We start from the raw sequence: 23,363 nt of genomic DNA on the forward strand, positions 1-23,363 counted from the left end.
CGCCGTCATAGAGTTGTAAAATTGTTGAGTGCGGCGTTAAACAACAAACGAACGAACAAACAAACACAATCCCAGAATCACAATAAGGTTTCATTACATATTCATTTATTCCACAACATTACAGCATATACATCTACAAGCTGGTATACTACCATTTCTACATAAAACATAAACAAATAAGTTATTCGGCATTCGAACTAAGACATTCCTGTTCAAAACTATAAAAAAAACTGCTTCTTTCACCATAAATGACAACAAACCGTTATACAACAGAAGTTGGCAATGAACAAATAAGGACTTGGAAATTAAATTCAAACAAAATATATTTTAATAATCTGCATGGAAAGTATTTTCCTTTCTTAATAAAAGTCGAAATATTTTAACAAACTATTTTCTTAAGACTTCAGTCTGTTAAATCACCTATATCTGCTTAATTGACTCACTCCCTGTATTAGGCCCGGGCGTATTGCATCAAATAGTAGTCAAGATTTCTAATATTGTTCAATATTTAAATATACATTTTATTTTAAACCGTGCCGGTATTCTACTTCGAAGTGTTTTTAAACTCTCACCGGTGATGAAGTAGTTTGAAATTTATTCAAATCTCCTTGGGTGTAAAATATAATTTAGAGTCCAAGAATGAAAAATATAATAACAACATTCTCTACAAAGGTCTAGAATTCCGCTGTGCCAAAGCAACTATAACAAAATAATAACTTTATTTGCATTCAGACTTTCTAAATAAATGATTTTAATATAAAAAAACTTAAATAAATACAAAATCGTTAAAATTGCCATTGTGCAATACAATCAGGATGTCGCGAAATAGACTTGGCTCCTGATAGTAGTGTTCTGGTTCTCTATCACTTGCTCAGGGCATAGGAACCACTTTTGCTTCGACTGTTCTCCGCGGGCCCATCCTGTAGAAGTCCTCCTATCTGATTCAGTAGGTCCGCACTGTTCTTCCTCTTGCCCTGCTGTGCTGCGGACGGTATTTCGCTGTTCTTCCTGTTGCTCTGATGCGGGGCGGATGGTATTTCGCTGTTCTTCCTGTTGCTCTGATGCGGGGCGGATGGAATTTCGCTGTTCTTCCTGCTGCTCAGTTGTGGGGTGGATGACATTTCGCTGTTACTCTCTGTGTGAGCCTCCTTGGCAATAGTTCTACTCGCTCTGGGGGTGGGGCATGGTCGTTTAAAAGAACTACTGACTGAAGGATTGGTTAATGTTACCACCCTTGGACCTGTGACCTTTGTGTCTTCATTGACACACTCCGTGGACATTCGGCGATCAGCTTGAACTGTTTGGGAGACACTCGAGAATCTCTGATCGCTCTGAGCCACATCTTCATTTGTTGGCTCAACAGATAACCGGCGGTCGTAAATTGGTTCAGTGAATTGTCCGCTGATTTGAGACTCCGGCACGGGTCTAAATGTTGAAAGTCGACGATCATTGTTCGGCTGTGAAGCAACCATTTCGGAAGTGTCACTTTGAATAAAATCAACAGGGTACAAGCCCGGGTGTGTTGGGTAAAAATTCGAATCTGAAGCAGGGTCACTACCACGGCGATAGGATGGGGACGTCCCTGCCTGAGAACGCTGCAGACCATCTAGTCGTTCCTGAAAACCTTGAAAGGTTATAGCCTCATATTGAGAGTCTTCCGGTTGAAGAATACAATCCCAAGAGGCGTAAAAGTTATCAGTGGCTGATGAAACAGGTCTCCCGCTTCCACGAGGTACATCCTGACCCTCTCCTTCAAACGGTGTATCTGGATCTATTCGGTCTTCGTAGAGGGATGCCTGGTTGATGTAAGGGTCATCTGACATGAGAGCACGCTGATAAAGGTTAGAGGTTGGAGGCTGAAGGTCAAGGTCTTCTGGGTCGTGGAGATACACCATGTTATCGAACTGACCAGGAGGTGGGGCTGTGGTCACCGTGGTCACTGTAGCTATGGCCTGGTCGGGTTTGGTGGCCCCACTTATCTGGTACCGGCGTCTGAAATGTGACAGGTCGATAAAATGAAATGTGGTCGCTTCCCCCAAACGGGAACCAGAGAACTATTTAACACTGAGTGAGTGAGTGAGTGAGTGAGTGAGTGAGTGAGAATGGTTTTTACGCCGCTTTTAGCAATATTCCAGCAATATCACAGCGGGGGACACCAGAAATGGGCTTCACACATTGTACCCATGTCGGGAATCGAACCCGGGTCTTCTGCGTGACGAGCGAACGCTTTAACCACTAGGCTACCCGACCGCCCCTATTTAACACTGAATGAAAAGAAGTTTCGCAATATACCCATAGGTGGGATTAACATGGGGATTAACGTCGCGTCCAAGATTATTGCACTTATATAGCGACGTGCATACACGTGTGTCTGGCTGCTTGTACTAGTCCGGACTGATGCCGATTTATAGTGCTAGCTCACTGAGATACCATGCCGCAGTTTAACATGAATACCCCACTCAGACACAGTATACTGACTCCGAGCCGACCAGTCCTTGTTTTAGCCCCTTGATGCCGAGCGCCAGACAGGGTAACACAAAGTACCGTCTTTTAACGTCTTTTGGTATGACGCGGCCGGGGATCGAACCCCGGACTTTCCGCTCTCCGGGCGGACACTCTACCACTAGACCACGGAGGCGGCTCCATATACTCGTAAGATTGAAGCCTTGTTTTCCTAGATTACATTTTAATAAAGGTAGATGGTTGATAATCTACTTAGGTTATGCCAAGTTTGTAAATATGGCACAGAAGATTTTTTTAATCCTTTCTGTTCCTTGTCCAGCGTATAACTAAATAAGGAATTGATCTTACAAAGCATTTCTCTAATAATGTGAATACGTACAAATTTAAAAGCTTTAAAAACTGTTAATATTAATTTGAAAACACTATCAAGGTTTGTTTATAACAAACACTGTAAATTGTGAACATAGTCACCCTTATTGTATACATCGTCATTGTTTATACTTGCTATTGTAACCCAAGTGTACCATTGTTGATAGGTCAGAGGCCTTTGTACTATAACATTCTTTGTTTTAGGTATGTCTCTTCAATCAATCAGAGGGGCGGTCAGGTAGCCTAGTGGTTAAAGCGTCCGCACGTCACGCCGAAGACCCGGGTTCGATTCCCGACATGGGTACAATGTGTGATGTCCCAGACATAGGTACAATGTGTGATATCCCCCGCCGTGATATTGCTGGAATAGTGCTAAAAGCGGCGTAAAACCATACTCACTCACTCAATCAATCAGCTTATTTCAGTACTTTTAGGCCTCGGGCCTGTGTGTACCTATGGTACAGGCGGAATTGCAGTTAACCTTACATTTCTTTCCATATGTGCATAGTACAAATATGTTGCTAGATTTGTAATGATGGCGATGATATCAAAATGTTAAATTTATATATGTTAGGATGTATACATGTCTTAACAGTTCGTTAAGCATGGACACACTAAAAGAAAATAGAATTTATTATCAGCGCGGTTTAAGTTACAAAGTTTACATTTTCTTAAATTTCTAGGTATATTGAGTGAGTGAGTGTGGTTTTACGCAGCTTTTAGCAATATTCCAGGAATATCACGGCGGGGGACACCAGAAATGGGCTTCACACATTGCACCCATGTCGGTAATCGAACCCGGGTCTTCGGCGTGACGAGCGAACGCTTTAACCACTAGGCTACCCGACCGCCCCTAGGTATATTGAAGTTACGCCTATGCTTAATTTCCAGGTCACGACAACTTAAATGAAAACGAGAAAGAGCAATTTTGAATTTGTTTTGTGTCGTGAAGCTCAAATAGACATCAAACAGATGAACGAATAAAGTCTCGGATGTGTGAGTTTCAGATACCAGGGATACGGTATGAAATCTGTGTAACGTTAGTCTCTTCATAAAGAAAACAATATTGATAGTTCTTAAGAAATTACGAGTAAACAGAAATTTGAAACTGCTCCTTGAAGGTGAGTTTGTTAGTGTGGTTTAATTCTACCTTTAGCAATATTTCAGCAATAACAGGGACACCTGACACAAACATGCCACGTGAGGAGTCGAACTTGACAGAATGACGAGCGAACGCTTTAACCACAAGGCTAACACACCGTCCGTGCTCAACGAACATGTCATGTATACTACCCAAAAAAAGTTAAGGATTCTTTCATATTACTATTGTTAAAATGCTATACCATGACAGATTAACTATAGTAAAATGAAACAATCGGGTTGCCCTTCCATGATAAATTCAATCTCATTAAAATCAGATCTTTGTTTTCGCTACCGCTAAACAGAGATCTGAGGACATCCCATTACGGGTCAGGTCAGAACGACCTCTCGCGAACTTTGATCCATCAATGAAATGACTGCCAAGAAATCGACATTAGCCAATCAGAAGGCAGCTTTCTCGAGCTTTACGACACTAGTTTCAAACTGGCGACTACGCTTCGAAACATATTTTGACGTATGCTCGGTTAAAAAATTTAAAACTGATAAAAAGAACATTCTGGAATGGCTTACAGATGGCCTAGGTTGTATGGATATAATCATAAAACTGTCGTTCGGAATACCCTCTGTTAAATATTTCGAGGTTGCATGATCAGAAAACACATTCCGTCTGTCACTTTCATGATCTGGTAAGCGACGCTTTGATTGGTTGGATGAAAGGTCGTTCCGACGTGACCCGTAATGGGATGTCCTCAGATCTTTGTTTAGCGATAGCAAGAACTAAGATCTGATTTTAATGAGATTGTGATAAATTAACTATAATAAAATGAAAGACTTGGGTTGCCCTTCCATGATAGATTAACTGTAGTAAAATGAAACAATGGTGTGGTCTTTAAGTTCTTCTTAATGGTATATATTTCGATGTTTAGGATTCATTTGTAGTTTTCTGTCGTCCCTTCATAAAGTGTTAATCACGGCGATGATAAGAACAACAGGGAATACTACCCACTTGCGGCTGGACCAGATGACGCAGATGATGAGGATGATGACGACGAGACACGTGACCGCCAGCAGCGCTATTACCACGTACCACAGCGTCCAGTCCGAGCTGCTCTGAAGACATAACGTACACATGCTGGCGTTAGAGGGAGGTGATGTTTCAGCAAGCATACGTGGCATGTAACAAATGTTTATCAATACATGGTACACTGGTGAGGAAGGGGGGAGCAAGGATGTGATTAGAGTCACCAGGCGGCCTGAGAAGTGCATGCGCCAGACAAACCGGTGGTTGCAATGATCGGCGCTGTCGGGTAACAACAACAACAATGATGATGAGGAGGAGGAGGTAGAGGAGGAGGAGGAGGAGGAGGAGGGGGAGGAAGAAGAGGAGGAGGGGGAAAAGAGGTGAAGAGGAAGAGTATGAGGGGTAGGAGGCAGTAGAAGAGGAAGAAGAGGAGAAGGAAGAAGAGGAGGAGGGAGTGGAGGAAGAAGTGGAGGAAGAAGAGGAGGAGGAGGGGGAGGAGGCAGAAGAAGAGGAAGAAGAGAAGAGGAGGAGGAAGATGAGGAGGAAGGAGAGGAAGAGGGGAGGGGAGAAGGAAGAGGAGGAGGAAGAATTGGAGGAGGAAGAAGAGGAAGAATGGGAGGAGGGGAAGAAGAAGAGGAAGAATGGGAGGAGGGGAAGAAGAAGAGGAAGAGGTGGGGAAGAAGAGGAAGTGGAGGAGGAAGAAGAGGAAGAGGATATAAACTATATACAAAGATCATGTTAACGTTCTACAAGACCATAGCGCTACGACTATGGTAAAGTGATTTTGCGATTTTGGCAAGGCGTCCACAGCTGTAAATAATGAACAACGATTCAACAATGAATGGTTCATAACATACCACCCACCTGGGGCTCTGTTTTCGGGTCATCTTGTTCAGAAGCCACTGAAAGTAAATAATAGTCAAAATGAGCGTTTATTGGGAGTCCATGGTAAGAAAATCACCCTACCCTGCTCGACATACATGGTTAAACAGGAAAACGCAATTCTAAACCTTACTAAACAAAACACCCCAACAGCTGACCTATGTTTTAGAAAAATACATGGTTCAACTAACATAAGCTGATTGAGGGGACCTACTGAGTCATGATTATCGTCTTTAAACAGCTTGCCTAAATCTTCCATATTAAGCTGCTTACCTGTTCCAGTCACGTGACCAGTGGGTGGTCCAAGGGTGGTCCGGGGCACCAGGGTGGCACACTGGGCACCGCTCCAGCTCGGGGCACACTCGCACAGGAAGCCCACGGACGCCAAGTCTTCAAAACATGTTCCGCCATTGAGGCAGGGTTGGCTGGAACAGCTTGCTTCACGGTTCTCACAAAATCTGCCTGGGAGAGTAGTGGATGGGCGTGTGTGATTATAATGATTATGTTTGTTTGTATTTTGTTTAACGCCCTACCGGCCATATTTCAGCTATGTGACAGCGGCCTGTAAATAATAGCGTCTGGGCCAAACAAACCAATGATTGATATTATGAGCAACGATATATGCTGTCGGGGATTTTGTATCAGGTTGCCTTATTGCTCTTTCGAGCATCTTTTTCATGATTTTCCTCTGAGATCAGGTAATGTTCGTGATGCTGAGTTTGTCCGCTTATGGAGCTTGGCTTTGCCTTTGAGGTGTTTGTGGAATTGGGGTTGATGTGAGGTGAGGGGAGGTGAAATGGGGTTTAACGTTGCGTGCCAGATAATTCCACTTATATAGCGATCTGCATGCACGTCCGCCGTATGTCTGTGTGACTGCTTGTACTAGGCCGACTAACACCATGCCGCAGTTTAACGTGGGTACACCACTCAGAGCCGACCAGTCATTGGCTTATTCCCTTACTGCCGAGTAGCAAAAATGAATTTTTAATGTCTTTTGGTATGACGCGGCCTAGGATCGAAAAATGGACCTTCCTCTCTCCGGACAGATGCTCTATCCACTAGACCACGGAGGTGATCCTTCGGGTTAAGTAGTGATGGGTATTGCTTGTGATTTGGGGGTTGCAAGATTCGGGCAATGAGTTTGTTTGTTGTTTAACGCCGCACTATATTCCAGCTTTATTACGGCGATCGAATAATGGAGTCTGGACCAGACAATCCAGTGATTAACATCATGAGCATCGATCCACGCAATTGGGATACGATGATATGCTTCAACCAAGACAGTGAGCCTGACCACCCGATCCCGTTAGTTGCCTTTAACGACAAGCATAGTCGCCTTTTATGACCACCATGGGTTGCTGAAGACCTATTCTACCCCGTGCATTCATGGGTCTAAACAAGCAACTACGAAAGAGTCGACCCGTGAAGATCCTTTGGTCCCGGGCAATGAGACCACTGGGTCAAGCTTGTGGTATTGTGGTTGGTGTCGACGGTGCATGGTTGTCATGTTCAGGTTGTGAGGTTGGTTTCAATGGCCCATGGTTGTTGAATTGGGTTAAGGTTTAAGGTTTTAGGCATACCTGAACTCCCTCTGAGACAATGACAGGTGAAGGTTCCCAGCAAGTTGTTACAGCCGGCGCTATGACGACAGACGCCAAGGTCACACTCGTTCACGTCCTCGTTACAGTTCCTGCCGCTCCAGCCTGTCGTATACAATGTCAGTATGAGTTAATAGGCAGAGGGGGGCACGGGTGGCCCAGTCGTCTAAGGCGCCGCGATTCACTGTGCAGAGTTGCGACCCTTGGGCACGCCAGAAACCTATGATTGTTGGTTCGAATCCCGGTTCTCCCCAATTATGTTTCTAGGTTTTTCAGCACCATACCCGTGCTCGTGGGTTTCACCGAATTGGTAAACGTCTGAGACCTGCATTACTTCAGGCTTTCCTCCCACATTACGCTGACACGCCGCGATATAACTGGAATACTGTTAAAAGCGGCGTTAAACCCAACTCACTCACTCTCTAATAGGCAAAGCGAACACCGAGATAGTATTCCTAAAGAAGGCGTACTGCATGCAGGATTCTCAGACTGCATCGACTGTACCTTTTTAGTCATACTATTGAAGCAACTGAAGGTAGAACTGCAACACAGTTAGTCAAGAAGGTATTATCTCGTAATTATAACGTATAGCTAGCTACAGGCAGGGGATGGCTTTAATTTCACCCTCAAGCAAGGTGCGTTTAAAGGTTGACTACACAAACGACTTGATACAGCCGTTGTGACTGATGTGTGTTTACATGTTCTCAATGATCACACTCTTGAGTGAGTTGGGTTTAACGCCGCTTTTAACAGTATTCCAGTTATATCGCGGCGTGTCAGCTTAATGTGGAAGGAAAGCCCGAAGTGATGCAGGTCTCAGACGTTTATCACTTCGGTGAAACCCACGAGCACGGGTATGGTGCTGACAAACCTAGAAACATAATCGGGGCGAACCGGGATTCGAACCCACAATCATAGGTTTCTGGCGTGTCCACGGGACGCAACTCCGCACAGCGAATCGCGGCGCCTTAGACAACTGGGCCACCCGTGCCCCCTGGACCTCAATGACATTTATAAACCCAATATGTATGTTTGGTCCTTGCAGAAATTCTGTCACGTACCTGGGTTGTAGCTACCTAGAGTAAAATGTGATCGCAAGTACCTGGGTTGTAGCTAATCAGCGTAAACCGTGATCGCACGTACCTGGGTTATAGCTTACCAGTGTAAAATGTGATCGCACATAGATGGGTTGTAGCTAACTGATATAAAATGGACTCCCACCGTAGCATGGTTGTAGCTAACCTGTGTAATTATAAATTATAGTGTACCGTACCTGGACTGCACACAAGTTGACCGGTGGTCGGGTGGCAGACACGGTTGTCCAGCTGGTTGTCGTCGCGGCAGAACGTCGAGCAGTTGACGCCGTAGTAGTTGGGGGAGCATAGGATCGTTACCGATAACATCAGGCTGATGAGGACAGAAGTGATGAATTAACGCGGGATCGAACAATTCAAACCCACCAAATAGAGAGGAAGTGTCCTGGATCTTAGTCTTAGCGGCTTTCAATACAACACAGTCTCGCCATGGCAACGATCAGCAGTGATCCACGATAATCATACAGTATACAGAGTGAGTGAGTGAGTGAGTGAGTGAGTGAGTATGGTTTTACGCCATTTTTAGCAATATTCCAGCAATATCACGGCGGGGGACACCAGAAATGTTCACACAATGTACCCATGTCAGGAATTGAACCCGGGTCTTCGGCGTGAGAAGCGAACGCTTTAACCACAAGGCTTCCCGACCGCCCCCTTCATACACAGCAACTGTTACATTGTTAGCATTTACCTCAATCATGGGGAAAGCCTCTGACATTGCTGGGAAATCCCCTTGAATGCCATAAATCCCTGCACCGAACAAATAGACATGTAACATGGATGTTCAGAATGTTATTTCGGGATCCCGTTTCGCAAAGCAATCTTTGCGCAATAATTTGCGTAACTCTTTGCTAAAATGTGAAAGTCTTCTTGTTTGTAGTTACCTCCCCTTGTTGGTGACATTGACGAGGGTTGGCACAGCCGTTCTCTGGTTCACAGACGGAATGACTGACATTCTGCCAGACAGTTTCTCCTCACAGCGACTCGGATCTGGAACTCCACAGCACTGCACATATGCAGTCACACTTATAGAACCCTACATAGAAATAAACAAAAACAAGAAAGGAATTTTTCTTAATTATTATGTATGTTTATATGCAACGTGTATTACCGGTTCCTAAACTGACCAACAGCTGTTTCTAAGGAGGGGACATTTGGTGAAGGAGTAACGTAAGTTTTGGTTGAAAATGTTTAACCTTCACCTTGGGAAAAATCCCTCGGGCCAATGGACCGTCTGAAGGCAAGAAATACCAAAAAGAATAAGAAAACATCGAAATACTTTACAGTGAAACAAAACAGTAGTCGGGGTTTAGAACGAACTGGATGACAGCAGGCGAGAGAAAGGCCACCTGCTGCATGCAGACAACTGAAGTCATGACATGTAACATTGAACACCCTTTCACCACCTGTCCCGGTGGTTCAGTATTCATCTCAGCGAGCGAGAGGTAGATTGTATGTGAGAGGGTTAGCCCTGGTTATAGGTAAGGACGGCGATATCCATGTTAGCGACCGAGAAGTAGGTTGTATCTACTGGAAGGTAGTCTGTAGGCTCGGACTGAGCGACAAAACAGTCTTACCGGCCAGGTAGGGAAGTTGTATCGGAGAGGGTTGACCTGTGGGTTGGGCATGCCTCGGAGGTTGTTTCCGAACATGAGGATGTCGCTGCCCTCCCCCGTGGGTGTGACCGTCCCCTGGGTGATCTGCAACATTTCTGTCTCCTCCCGCCCCAGACTGCACTGCTCCGGCTGCCTGCAACAGGTTACCCTCCCCGGTATAACGCGCACTAGCTCATGCATGATACAGCTTTTATTTGTTGGTTTCTTGTTTGACGCCGCACTCAGCAATATTCCACCTATATGGCGGCGGTCTGTAAATAATCGAGTCTGGACCACATAATCTAGTGATTGATATTATGAGCATCGATCCACACAATAGGGATACGATGACATGCAGCAAGCCGCATATTCGCCTCTTGCCGCAGGTATGGGTTGCTGAAGACTTTTTCTACCCCGGCATCTTCACGGCTTTCAATGATTTGTAGCCAGTCAGAGATGTAGCATCATTATAAGTGGAATATAGAAAAACTGTGAGTAGTGTAACATGTGGAAGCATGAAGATGACACGTTACCACAACATATCCACCAACAACATGACAACATGACACGTTACCCTAACATATCCACCAACAACATGACAACATGAAACGTTACCCTAACATATCCACCTTCAACATGACATGTTACCCAAGCATAGCCACCTACAAGATGACATGACACGTTACCCTAACATATCCACCTACAAGATGACATGACACGTTACCCCAACATATCCACCTACAAGATGACATGACACGTTACCCCAACATATCCACCTACAAGATGACATGACACGTTACCCCAACATATCCACCTACAAGAGGACATGTCACGTTACCCTAACATATCCACCTACAAGATGACATGACACGTTACCCTAACATATCCACATACAAGATGACGTCACAGTACCCTAACATACCCACCTACAAGATGACATGACACGTTACCCCAACATACCCACCTACAAGATGACATCATGTCACGTTACCCCAACATATCCACCTACAAGATGACAACATGACACGTCACCCCAGCATATCCTCCTACAAGATCACATGACACGTTACCCTAACATATCCACCTACAAGATGACATGACACGTTACCCCAACATATCCACCTACAAGATGACATGACACGTTACCCTAACATATCCTCCTACAAGATGACATGACACGTTACCCCAACATATCCACCTACAAGAGGACATGTCACGTTACCCTAGTAACATATCCACCTACAAGATGACATGACACGTTACCCTAACATATCCACATACAAGATGACGTCACAGTACCCTAACATACCCACCTACAAGATGACATGACACGTTACCCCAACATACCCACCTACAAGATGACATCATGTCACGTTACCCCAACATACCCACCTACAAGATGACAACATGACACGTTACCCCAACATATCCACCTACAACATGACAACATGACACGTTACCCCAACATATCCATACAGAGCAGGAAGCGGTATCTGGTGGGTGGCTGGCAGACGGGTGGGTCCTCCCAGGAGGGGGTGACGGGGACGATGGGGGTCGGGGTGGAATTGGACGACAGGTTTTCCAGCGATTGCGTTGTTGCCATGGATACGGTGGTGGAGCTACCTCCGGCATTTGGGTCCGCTGTATTTTGACCAGTGTTAACTGCCTGAAACCGGTCAAACCGTATCTCCAAGATCCCAGTGGGGCTAACCAACTGGAACATAAAGTAATAGTACCGTTATTATAATCTGTATAAAGAACAAACGAGAATCAAAATAAGAAACGTTGGTCGCGGAGTGTCCTTGAATGGGCGACCCTTTTCGGCAGCTTGACTCCTGACAGTGTCTAGGGCTTCGGTCCTGCCTCACACTGAAGCACATGTGGTGTCTCCTTGCTCAAGTGACTTTGTTGGAAATATGATTCTGTTCACCCAGCCGTGAATGGGTACCCGGTAGAATGAGATGGCTATGTGACTGTTAACGCCTCACGGGCACCAGGGCATGAAAATCGACTGTACGCTGATCCACTGACCGGGGAAATAGTTCTCTGTACACGTTGAGCATGACATCTAGCATGGACTATTACCATTTGTTTATGTAGTGAAACCTCGTTAACGGAGTCGGTACCGTTTCCATCCGGAAACAAATTAGCAATGAGCCGTTAACACTATATACAGTTAGACATTCTCAACAGCAGTAGGAAAACGGGGTTTCCAGAATAACGGGGTTTCAGTATATATGAAACATGGGTGTTTTTACAGGATAAGGAATACACTCATGACTGACGCTTTTTGAAAATACCTTCTTTTATATAAAATAAACTATGATGAGAAATATGTTCCAGCGTCGAATTCCAAAATCATGCGTCGGTACCGTTACCATCCGGAAAACGAAGTAGTTAACCGTTAACATTATATAGACTTTCTCAACAGCAGTAGTCCGGTAGCCGGGTGTCCGTATTAACGAGGTTTCATTATATATGCCACAGGACTGGATAAGGAGACACGCGTTAGTGCCGCGTTCAGAAAATATAATCCATGTGATAAATAATCCATGATGTGACAGATGTTTAAGCGTCGAAATTCAAAACCAGGCGAGTATTCTGATTAAAATTTAAGGAGATACAACGACGAAACAATTCTCCGTAAATGAGTATAATAGGTAAATAAGACTCACTTCTATCCTTTAAAATCTAGCCTATACTATTGCGTGTTACAGTACATTTTGTATTTTAGTAATGATTATATAAATCATGCTCTCAATATTTAAATGATAATACTAAAATATACAATCCTCAGAGTGTAAGGATTATAACAGTGATTTTTTTCTGGGGTCGTTTTTTGCATTAATGACTGACAAAGAAAAGTAATTAATTTCCCAGACAATGAAAACAATGCATAATTATTGTATGCATTGTTTACAATCTATGAATTGAAAAGACGTTACTTACTGTTATAACACTGCACAAATATATCCAACATTTGAGAAGCCGTGCGTCCCTGCTCCCAAACATGGCGTTGATCACGTGACAACAACATCCCGTCATGCACTACGGATTGAGCAGCACCCCTGCCGTCGGCCATATTTTCGTTTCCAACTTTCAAACGTCATCGCATCAATCACCCAGGAGACCACGTGATTCTTCCGGTCCCGTCATGCCTTGGGCTTCTATTACAGTACCTAACGTTACTTTCTCATCTCCCAAGGCGTTTGAAAACATGGGAAAACTTTCATTTACATGTAAACATGTAACGGTATGTCACATTATGGTTGAAATGTTGACCCAGCTCAAGGGATGAAGTGTCAGTGTACCGTAAACTACGGTTATAACGAACTCAAAGGGACTACTAATTTGAGTTCGTTATAACCGTAGTTCGTTATAAGCATATATACAGCATAACTACAGCAAATAGTTGGGACTAAAAAGTAAGTTCGTTATATCCGCGTGTTCGTTATAAGCGTGTTCGTTATAACCGTAGTTATGCATACCTTTTATTTTCAGCTTGTATTAGAACGTTAACTTGTTAACTTCCTTAACAAACAAACTGTAGTTAAAGAAATGAGAAGCGTAATTCAGTACAGCAATTGTTAGGTACTGAAACTGGCTGGCATTTTCTTTGAGGAAAATGACGCCTTCCTTTTTTGGGACAAATATCAATTTGGTAGAGGTGGGGGTAAGACTAATTGTGTTTCTTCTTGGAGCAGAGTTTGCTAATTAATAGTCTTTAAAAATATGTTGTCCTTGATATACTCTTTTCCAAAGCACTGATGGCGAATTTTTTTGTTAATTACATATTTTTTAACGGCGGCTTGTAAATAATCGAGCTTGTATCAGCCAAATCAATGATTGATATTATGATCAACGATCCACACGGTCGTTGTACGATGACACGCATCAACCAAGACACCGAGCCCGACTACCCCATCCTGTCACTCGCCTCTTAAGACAAGCATGGGTTGCTGAAGACCTATTCCACCCCGGATCTTCATGGGAGACAAGCATGGGTGGCTGAAGACCTATTCTACCCCGGATCTTCATGGGAGACAAGCATGGGTGGCTGAAGACCTATTCTACCCCGGATCTTCATGGGAGACAAGCATGGGTGGCTGAAGACCTATTCCACCCCGGATCTTCATGGGAGACAAGCATGGGTTGCTGAAGACCTATTCCACCCCGGATCTTCATGGGAGACAAGCATGGGTTGCTGAAGACCTATTCCACCCCGGTTCTTCATGGGAGACAAGCATGGGTTGCTGAAGACCTATTCCACCCCGGATCTTCATGGGAGACAAGCATGGGTTGCTGAAGACCTATTCCACCCCGGATCTTCATGGGAGACAAGCATGGGTGGCTGAAGACCTATTCTACCCCGGATCTTCATGGGAGACAAGCATGGGTGGCTGAAGACCTATTCTACCCCGGATCTTCATGGGTTGTGAGGCTTATGTGGATCGAATACATTTGGTGTGAACTGACCGTCGAGTCATTCGTCTTTAACTGTGTCCACTTAGTCTACAACTATAGTTCCTTTTGTGCATTGTGCCATCCTCATCCCAAACCTCGAGTGTGAGTGAGTGAGTGAGTGAGTGAGTGAGTTGTGTTTTACACTAATCTGAATAGTAATTCCGTCCACGAAGGGAATGATCCAGAATCATCAATGTGGGAAGGACCCGGATTGTGCTCCACGGCCTTGTAACCATGACTGGAATCGAACCCAGGCCTCGGCGTCTGGAGCCAGTGTTCATACAACAAAGTTATCTCTCTGCCCCCAACTAATCCAGCCACACCTCGTTCCATTCGTGACCAACTCGTGTTATTCCGGGACCATTCGTGACCAACTCGTGTTGTTCCGGGACAAGCCGAATAGCTACTTGTGCCCCTCTCATGGCCATTTTTGCGACCGGGTTCCGTCTTAGCGCAAACGGGTATACCTAAAACAATTGTCAACTCGTTGCGTAATAGTTCACATATATTTCTCCATATATTATGTATATTTCAGATGCAATTTAAAACACATCGGGTCATGCGGAATTACACAGTATGCTTGCCCACATTTAACTGTGTCTTGGGTATATTTTTAGATGTAAGACATATGTTAAATCAAAAATTGTTTCTGAGGGATTCTTTGACGAAAAACTGGAATCATACGCGCATTCTGATTGGTTTGTCGTATTTTAACACATAACATTCATCGATAGGGGGACGAGTCTTCTTGCAGGTTACGGAAAGGGGCGAGTGGTGACGAATGACCTCGTTCGTGAAGACATCACTATGGTAACCGCATAAAGAAACCGTACTTTTAATGATATTTATGTTGAAATACACATTCAACGAGAATTTTCCGTGAGTTATATCTACCGATAAAAAATTCCGATGAAATTGTGCGTGTTTTTGACGTCAAAACAAAATTGACGGAAGTGGTCGTGATTAATTCATACGCAGACTGTTTCAAAGATTATGTCACAAAACGAATGACAGTTTGGAATGTATATCTTGAAGAAATCCCGGTTACGTCCATGTATGTTACAATGACCGTGCCCTTTTATAAGTGCTAAAAACAACTTCGGGGTAATGGACATCGTACATTTTCAAAGGACAAAATGTGAAAGATCGCTAGCAGGCCTAACAATACTCAAATAGACATCGCTCAATATCGGGCATCATTGTTATTTCTTAATAATTAACAAGTTTACACTAACGTAATACCACCCAAGAGTAAGTACATGTAGATTCAATCAAAATTGTTGAAACGTTTTCAATGGCAGCAAATCTATTCAACAAACCTAATTTCGATCACTCGCAACTCGGGCGCCAAATGTCATTGTTTCACTATGACCACCAGAAAACATACATAGAGAATACTACACTCATTCTCGTTAGATACCATTTTTACGAAACGAGTGGACTTTCTATGGTATCTGACCGAGCGAAAGAGAGGTCAGATACCATAGAAAGTTCAAGAGTTTCGTAAAAATGGTATCTAACGAGAATGAGTGTGGTATTTTATTTATTACCCACGTTAAATATATATTTAAGTGTAAATACATAACAACTTTCGTTCGTTGACAGACCAAACTGAAACCGGTTGCAAAATCTGGTTGCGCAGGAATATTGATATATGACCAAATATGGGCATTGTTGACATGTTTATGCATACGCATTAACAACATGCGCCTGCTGTTCTGTTTGCAAACAAACCAGCACCGACGCTCAAGATCCTTTTGGAAGAAAGTCTTCAACTTATGGTAATTCAAGCGCCATGTTGTTAGTACGCAGGACACCGATAAAAAATTTTGAAATGTCACTTTAGCGCCGCGCTTTGAATATCAGACCAACAGTCACACGCATCACACTGCCGGGGTCCCGTCTGTGCAATCAAAATGGTTCGGTTTCCTTGATCTATCAGCTGAATTTACATCATGTCCGTACCAATTTTGAAGAGGGAAATCAGACTGTTCGCCAAAGACATTCATGTTAACTGTACCACCCTATATACTGAAGACGTGAAAATCAACAAACTCAAATCTGCTTGCATGTCAGTGACAGCTTCGAACGATCGAAGGGCAAGGTCGCCACCAGAATAAGAAAAGACAACCGCGATCCACTCACAGCGTTTTACGCTAGAGATAGGGAATGTTCATGAACAACACCTCCCGAAACAGCGCCACAAAATACGCTTCAAGGGGGACACCGATGGCACAACCGGATAATCCCAAGTAAGTCTAGATATCTGTCCAGATAGTTTAAACAGACTTCATTTCACCACGCCTATCCTTTTACGTTAAATCAAATTGAAAGTTGCGAAAATGTTCGGGTGCGTCACGGTCAAGGGACGCGCTCGATCGGCAGTCGTACATTGTAAATCGATGTATAGATCTAGCTCGATTATATGTCTGTAGGACCTCTATGCATAACTTATATAGAATGCAAACCGAATTTGATGCGTGTGACTATCTTGTTTGGTTTAATAAAGTGTTTGTAAATATCTCTCGTTCTCATGAATTTCTTCAGTTCTGCCTTGTAATCGCAAAATGAACGACGTCTCGCGATTTTTTATGAATGAAAAAAGTAGTCCCGGTGTGACAGAGGTCACGGTCATCCAATCAAAACGAATAAAACAAGGTCAACCTTGTACGACACACGTGTGACGTACGGATTTAGTATCTTACCACCTGTATCTTCACCACGTGGGTAATAAATCCTCGTATCAGCTCGTATTTCGCACTTGGCTGCCTAACTTAGACCTTTGCTCAAAATATACTTGCATGGCCAGTCCATGAAATACCACTTTTTCTTTCATTTATTCATTTGATTTATAAATACGACTTAGTTTATTTACACCTAGCTAGGTATCTACATGTACACTTCAGAACATACGTGATAGTTTATTTCCACTAGTTTCCCATTCCATCCCATTCTACTGAAGGAAAAGTTTGAAATAGATAATGATCGTATGTCAATGAAAGTAATGGAATTATTTGTCATAAAAGGAAAAATATATTCTTGGTATTGAACTTCGAAACTTAACCAGCAAAATCTTTAATAAAAGACCGACCTTGACACAATTTGTTTACAATATGGCGTCGACTCACGTTAGATTTCGTGGCCACACTTTTGAAATCTCCATTTGCGACAAAATGTGAAACAGTTAGGGCAAGTCACTCACACGGTCAGGTAGTTTGAGCAATCACACATGACTCTTAGTCATTTCAAATGAAAAAAGTAGCAGTTATTTGTTTGAACGGGCGAGTATGTAGGACAACCGGTAAACAAGAAATCGCGGCACAGATATGATGCGAACGTGCCCTGTCGATCACTTCGGGCTTGGCCATTAAATGTTTAGGTTTTGATCATGAACCTCCTGCCCATAAATATACACTATACCAACTTAATATTAACGATTATAGCTATCTTTCCATATCTTTGATTTGAATATTTTCTGTTAATCAGCATCATAAACAAAAAGACAATCTGCACTGTCGGTTGGTATGTAGCGCCGTGCTAAATCGCCATGACACAGTCGATAAACATATGCAATACTTGAACAAAAAACTTCCGTGGCCGACTAAACGTTAGTACTCTTACGCCAATAACTGTACAGTTGGGACTAGTAAATCTTTCTGACCAGTCCGATCAGATTTCTTTTTCAAATTGGCTGTCTGATATAATAATAGTTACGTGTATGTGACATGGGTGCATAATAAAAAATTGCCTTCATTCGCATGAAGTTCAACATGGCAGAAAAAGATCGAGAAGCGCGGTAACAACATTACTAATCTCGCCATATTTCGCAATCCGTAGCACTGCATAAAATATGAGTTACACGATATTAACGTTGAGATGATTAGGGTGAAGATGGTTATAAATTCATTCAATGAACGTCATAAATGTAATGGAAATATAAACTGTCGTTTTCTCATGTGTACCGACCATTCCGCCATTACCGATAGTCGATAAAAATATACAAAACGTGTAAATAAACTTGTTCATAAAGGAGTGAACAGAATTGTATTTACGTGAATAAGTATACAGTTGCGAAAAATATGTCTTTCTGACCACTCAGGTCATATTTTGTCTTATGAACAAGGATTTTGTCTGAAAATATTTACGTGTATGTGACATGGGTGCATAATCAAAATTCGCCGTCATTCGCTTGGTGTCCAAACATGGCAGAAAAAGGCCGAGAAGAGCGGTAGCCACTTTACCAATCTCGCCATATTTCGCAATCCGTAGCATTGTATAAAGTATGAGTTACACGATGTTAAAGCTAAGATGATTGGGGTGATGATGGTTATAGTTTTGACTTTGCGCACTCAGTATTAAGTATCAAACTTCACAGTTTAAAAAGGGCTTTTTCTCGGGACCATATATGGTCCCCTGGCACTATGCGGGTGTGAAAAGTGAGGGACCATATATGGTCCCGTGGCACCAAGTGGGTTAAATCTACAGGTAACCTCGCTCTTCATTGAAAACACAGTATGTTTATCTCCATTCTACCATGACTAAGTAAAACGCGAACTCTTTGGTGTTAGCAAATATACTGAGTGAAGCGGCATGGGTTGAGTCCAGTGTTTTGAATGGGTTATCGATTTGAATTATGGAATCACCGAACAAAATATGTACCGCTGTATATACTCAAGCAGTTTGTTTACACCGCCGTAATATTTCACTCGAACATATGACAGGCATTGAAAGCATATTAGCACGGCAACTTGGTAAGCTAACATGAGGTGGGCATCCCTAAAGAAAACAAAGCAAGCTTTGCAAGGCTTTCGCTCTGCATCGCGCGTCACCATTATGACGTCATATCGCTCATTCTGACGCAAAATATATGACGTCACAGTCGTACATAGAAAAGCGCCAAAATTCCAAGCTCTCTGTCGTCTCCAAAACGTAAATACAGTCCCTTTGTAGATTTCTATTGTGTTTCCTGCATGACATTTATTGCCACACACCCTTTGAATATTGTAGTAACCACATCTGTGCATTTTGTAATGGTAACCTGTAATTGTAGATATATATAGAGAATACTACACTCATTCACGTTAGATACCATTTTTACGACACGAGTGGATTTTCTATGGTTTCTGACCTCGCTTTCGCTCGGCCAGATACCATAGAAAGTCCACTCGTGTCGTAAAAATGGTATCTAAGGAGAATGAGTGTGGTATTTTATTTATTACCCACGTTAAATATATATTTAAAGGGCAAGTTCACACGGAAATTAACATATTTTTCTTGTACTTTTTCCACATTAAAAGTGATAACCTAGAAGTGTCATAGACAAAAATATAAAAATATCACAATTAATTAACATAATTTTCGCATTAAAACGATTTATATTTTTCACATTTACCAAGTGTTCTATTTCCACAACAAAAACACCATGGCTTATGCCCCTTGCAATATGACGTCATTGGTGCCAATTGATAAACATTATGACGTCATCATTCTTTGTTAGAGCCGCTTCACGTGGTGTAGGTCTAGGTGTGTGATTCTAGCGTCTCAGATGCCAGCCAGCATAGTGTTATGCTGAGTCACCACTGCGCCGGAGTGTGTCGTAGGCCATGTTGTTTTACCGCAAACTGGTGCTTGATATCTTTTGCGTTGAGAATAGACAGGGACCCAGTTGAATTGGCACCAATTACGTCATAATCTAAGGGAGATAACTCAGGCCTGTTTAGCTCGAAAAACGAAGGCCTCATAACGGCATATCATTTTCACTCTATTGTGAGCTTCCTACTTTCACTGTGAAAAAAATGAGTGTATATTTTCAAACACAGATACTAATTGATTCTAAAATTGCGTTTTGTTTAGAAAAAGAAAGAAAGTGATTTTTGCGTGTACACTTCCCCTTTAAGTGTAAATACATAACAACTTTCGTTATAGTTGACAGACCAAACTGAAACCGTTTGCAAAATCTGGATGCGCATGAATATTGATATATGCCCAAATATGGGCATTGTTGACATTTCTGTGCATCCGCATTAACAACATGCGCCTGCAGTTGTGTTTGCAAACAAAACAGCACCGACGATCAAGATCCTTTTGGAAGAAATTCTTCAACTTATGGTAATTAAAGCGACATGCTGTAAGTACGAATGACACCTATAAGAAAATTTGAAAAGTCACATTAGCGCCAGGCTTTGAATATCGGACTAACAGTCGGTCACTCGCACTGCCAGTGTCCCGTCTGTGCAATCAAAATGATTCGGTTTCCTTGATCTATGAGCTGAATTTATATCATTTTCGTACCATTTTGGAAGAGGGAAATCAGAGTGTTCGCCAAAGACATTCGTGTTAACTGTACCACCCTATACCGAAGACGTGAAAATCAACAAACTCAAGTCTGCTTGCATGTCAGTGACAGCTTCGAACGATCGAAGGGCAAGGTCACCACCGGAATAAGAAAAGACAATCGTGGTCTACTCACACCTTTTTACGCTAGAGATAGGGAATGTTATTGTTCACATTTGGGATGTTTGGGGCCACAAAATCAGAAGTCAGGCACACTTCCACGAATTTTTCGAAAGATTTGTATCTGGTCGTGCAGTCGTGTACGTTCATTCATGAACAACACCTCCCTAAACAGCGCCACAAAATACGCTTCGAAGGGGACACTGATGGCACAACCGGATCATCCCAAGTAAGTCTAGATATCTGTCCGGATAGTTAAACAGACTTCATATCACCACGCTTATCCTTTTACGTTAAATTAAATTGAAAGTTGCGAAAGTGGTCGGGGTGCGTCACGCTCATGGGGGGCCCTCGCTCTATTGATCGGTAGTCGTAAAATGGATATAACTCAATTATATGTAATGTCTGTAGAAGCTCTATGCATAACTTATATTGAATGCAAACCGAATTTGATGCGTGTGACTATCTTGTTTGGTTTAATAAAGTGTTTGTAAATATCTCTCGTTCTCATTATTAATTTCTTCAGTTCTGCCTTGTAGTTACAAAACGAATGACGTCTCGCGATTTTTTATGAATAAAAAAAGTAGTCCCGGTGTGACAGAGGTCACGGTTATCCAATCAAAACGAATAAAACAAGGTCAAACTTGTACGACACACGTCACACTCCGGCGCAGTGGTGACTCAGCATAACACCACTGCCACAGGCTAATTTGCATATCACGTGACCGGACTTTTCTCTTGTTTGTAAACAAACGCGCCTTTTCAGAAATCAGTGTAGAACGGACTAATGCTGGTATTTGGGGGCGCTTAACATATTGTTTTGCATAACTATATAGATATGCTACTACAACTGCGACAGTGAGTTGCATGACAATATATTTATGCACCAAAGTGGCCGTGTCGCCAGCTCTCCGTTGGGCTTCGATGACAGCACGTGGAGCCGTACAACCAATGTAAACAAAGGATAACTACGCAAAAACAAATAGATTTTCACGTATTATGATACTTTCTTAATGAACCGTAAACATTCTTTGACGTTTGTTTATGAAAATGTGTAGACTTGTCAAACATGAAACGGATGAAAAGCATATTCAATATCTTGAATGGACTGTGAAAGATAAGACGAATCGTCACATGGCGCTGGCCTGTGGCAGAGGTACTAATTAAGCTGGCTGGCTGCCGGCCGCATGGAACTCTGGGTAGGAGAGTGGACACACGTGTGACGTACGGATTTAGTATCTTACCACCTGTATCCTCACCACGTGGGTAATAATATAAAATATACAACTCTGCACTGGGAATTGCGGCTCATTAATATTGAGTGGAGGATGGTGGTGAACATGTGAAACGAAACAAAAATTAACAAAAAAAGAATTTAAGAGATCTTTTCGCTTTTTATTTCCCTTTTGTTTGTTTTTTCGTCAAAAATATCTTAGTTGAAGGTAATTATATACAATAGCTTGGCGATTGAGGAGATATTTCCTGCAGAAACGTTGAGTTATACTGACATCAATACAAGTATACTTACATCACCACAGTAAATAAACATTAAAATACATATCACACATCATACACTTATACAAATATACATATAAAATGCCGGGCGAAAGAAAGTGTACACTTCAAAATTGGATTTGCAAAAATACCGTTACTAGGCTGAAAACAGTCGCGCGACATACTCGCATGATTTGATGCATGTAATGTCGCCTGTGTTACAGGGATCAAATCCATCATCATCCCAAAACAATTTGTTGTTTTATGTCATAGCCACCATCAAACAGATTTGGCAGTATGCTTTTTTTTGCCGGCACTGTAGTTAGTTCCGGCTAAAGTGAAGTCGGGTACATGAAGGCTATAGTTTAACGAAGTCTCTCATACTCGTGCAAGGTACATAACGGTACTATTCCTGTTTATAGAATACAATGTACAATAATTAACGTCCATATGTTCAAGTCTTTTCAATTTCAGTAGAACCATGCAAATATCAATTTTGTGAAATATATTACATTTTTTACATCAACAACAAAAAATGTGTGTGTGTGTGTGTGTGTGTGTGTGTGTGTGTGTGTGTGTGTGTGTGTGTGTGTGTTTGTGTGTGTGTGTTTATATCTATATAATAGTATTATATCTACCTAAATACCACTTCATTATTTCATAGATCGTTTTATTTTAAGTATAAATGAAAAATATATGTGCATACACAGAAATGATTGTTCTCGGAGAAAAGAAAATACGTTTGTAAGAAAAATCCAGAAAATAGTTTTCGATGTGTTGGTCGGAGATGTAGAAGTGGACTGCCACAAATCCTACTATAAATTCTAAC

At 42.4% G+C, this 23,363-nt stretch overlaps 1 protein-coding gene across 1 annotated transcript; it reads right to left on the reverse strand.

Moving 5' to 3' along the window:
• Nucleotides 1-77: 77 nt before the first annotated feature.
• On the reverse strand, nt 78-13,147 carry LOC124133799. Its single transcript, XM_046498340.2, has 10 exons — nt 13,073-13,147; nt 11,584-11,837; nt 10,106-10,277; nt 9,413-9,564; nt 8,708-8,841; nt 7,417-7,539; nt 6,110-6,298; nt 5,819-5,856; nt 4,940-5,043; nt 78-1,992 (listed from the first exon to the last, which is right to left on the reverse strand). The coding sequence occupies exons 1-10, from the start codon at nt 13,133-13,135 to the stop codon at nt 864-866; spliced, it is 2,358 nt and encodes a 785-aa protein (XP_046354296.2). The 5' UTR covers nt 13,136-13,147; the 3' UTR covers nt 78-863.
• Between the last annotated feature and the right edge of the window lie 10,216 nt (nt 13,148-23,363).

This window comes from Haliotis rufescens, unplaced genomic scaffold, assembly GCF_023055435.1.
Source record: "Haliotis rufescens isolate VD_foot unplaced genomic scaffold, xgHalRufe1.0.p SCAF_16, whole genome shotgun sequence".
NCBI classification, from domain to species: domain Eukaryota; kingdom Metazoa; phylum Mollusca; class Gastropoda; order Lepetellida; family Haliotidae; genus Haliotis; species Haliotis rufescens.

Bases quoted from the DNA above. Each gene is read 5' to 3' on its own strand.
- LOC124133799 (XM_046498340.2), bottom strand. From the start codon at position 13,135: ATGTTTGGGAGCAGGGACGCACGGCTTCTCAAATGTTGGATATATTTG. The intron at 10,278-11,583 runs GTAACGTGTCAT...AACCTGTTGCAG, and splicing joins CTCTGTATGGATATGTTGGG to GCAGCCGGAGCAGTGCAGTC. The intron at 9,565-10,105 runs GTAAGACTGTTT...ATTTCTATGTAG, and splicing joins ACAACTTCCCTACCTGGCCG to GGTTCTATAAGTGTGACTGC.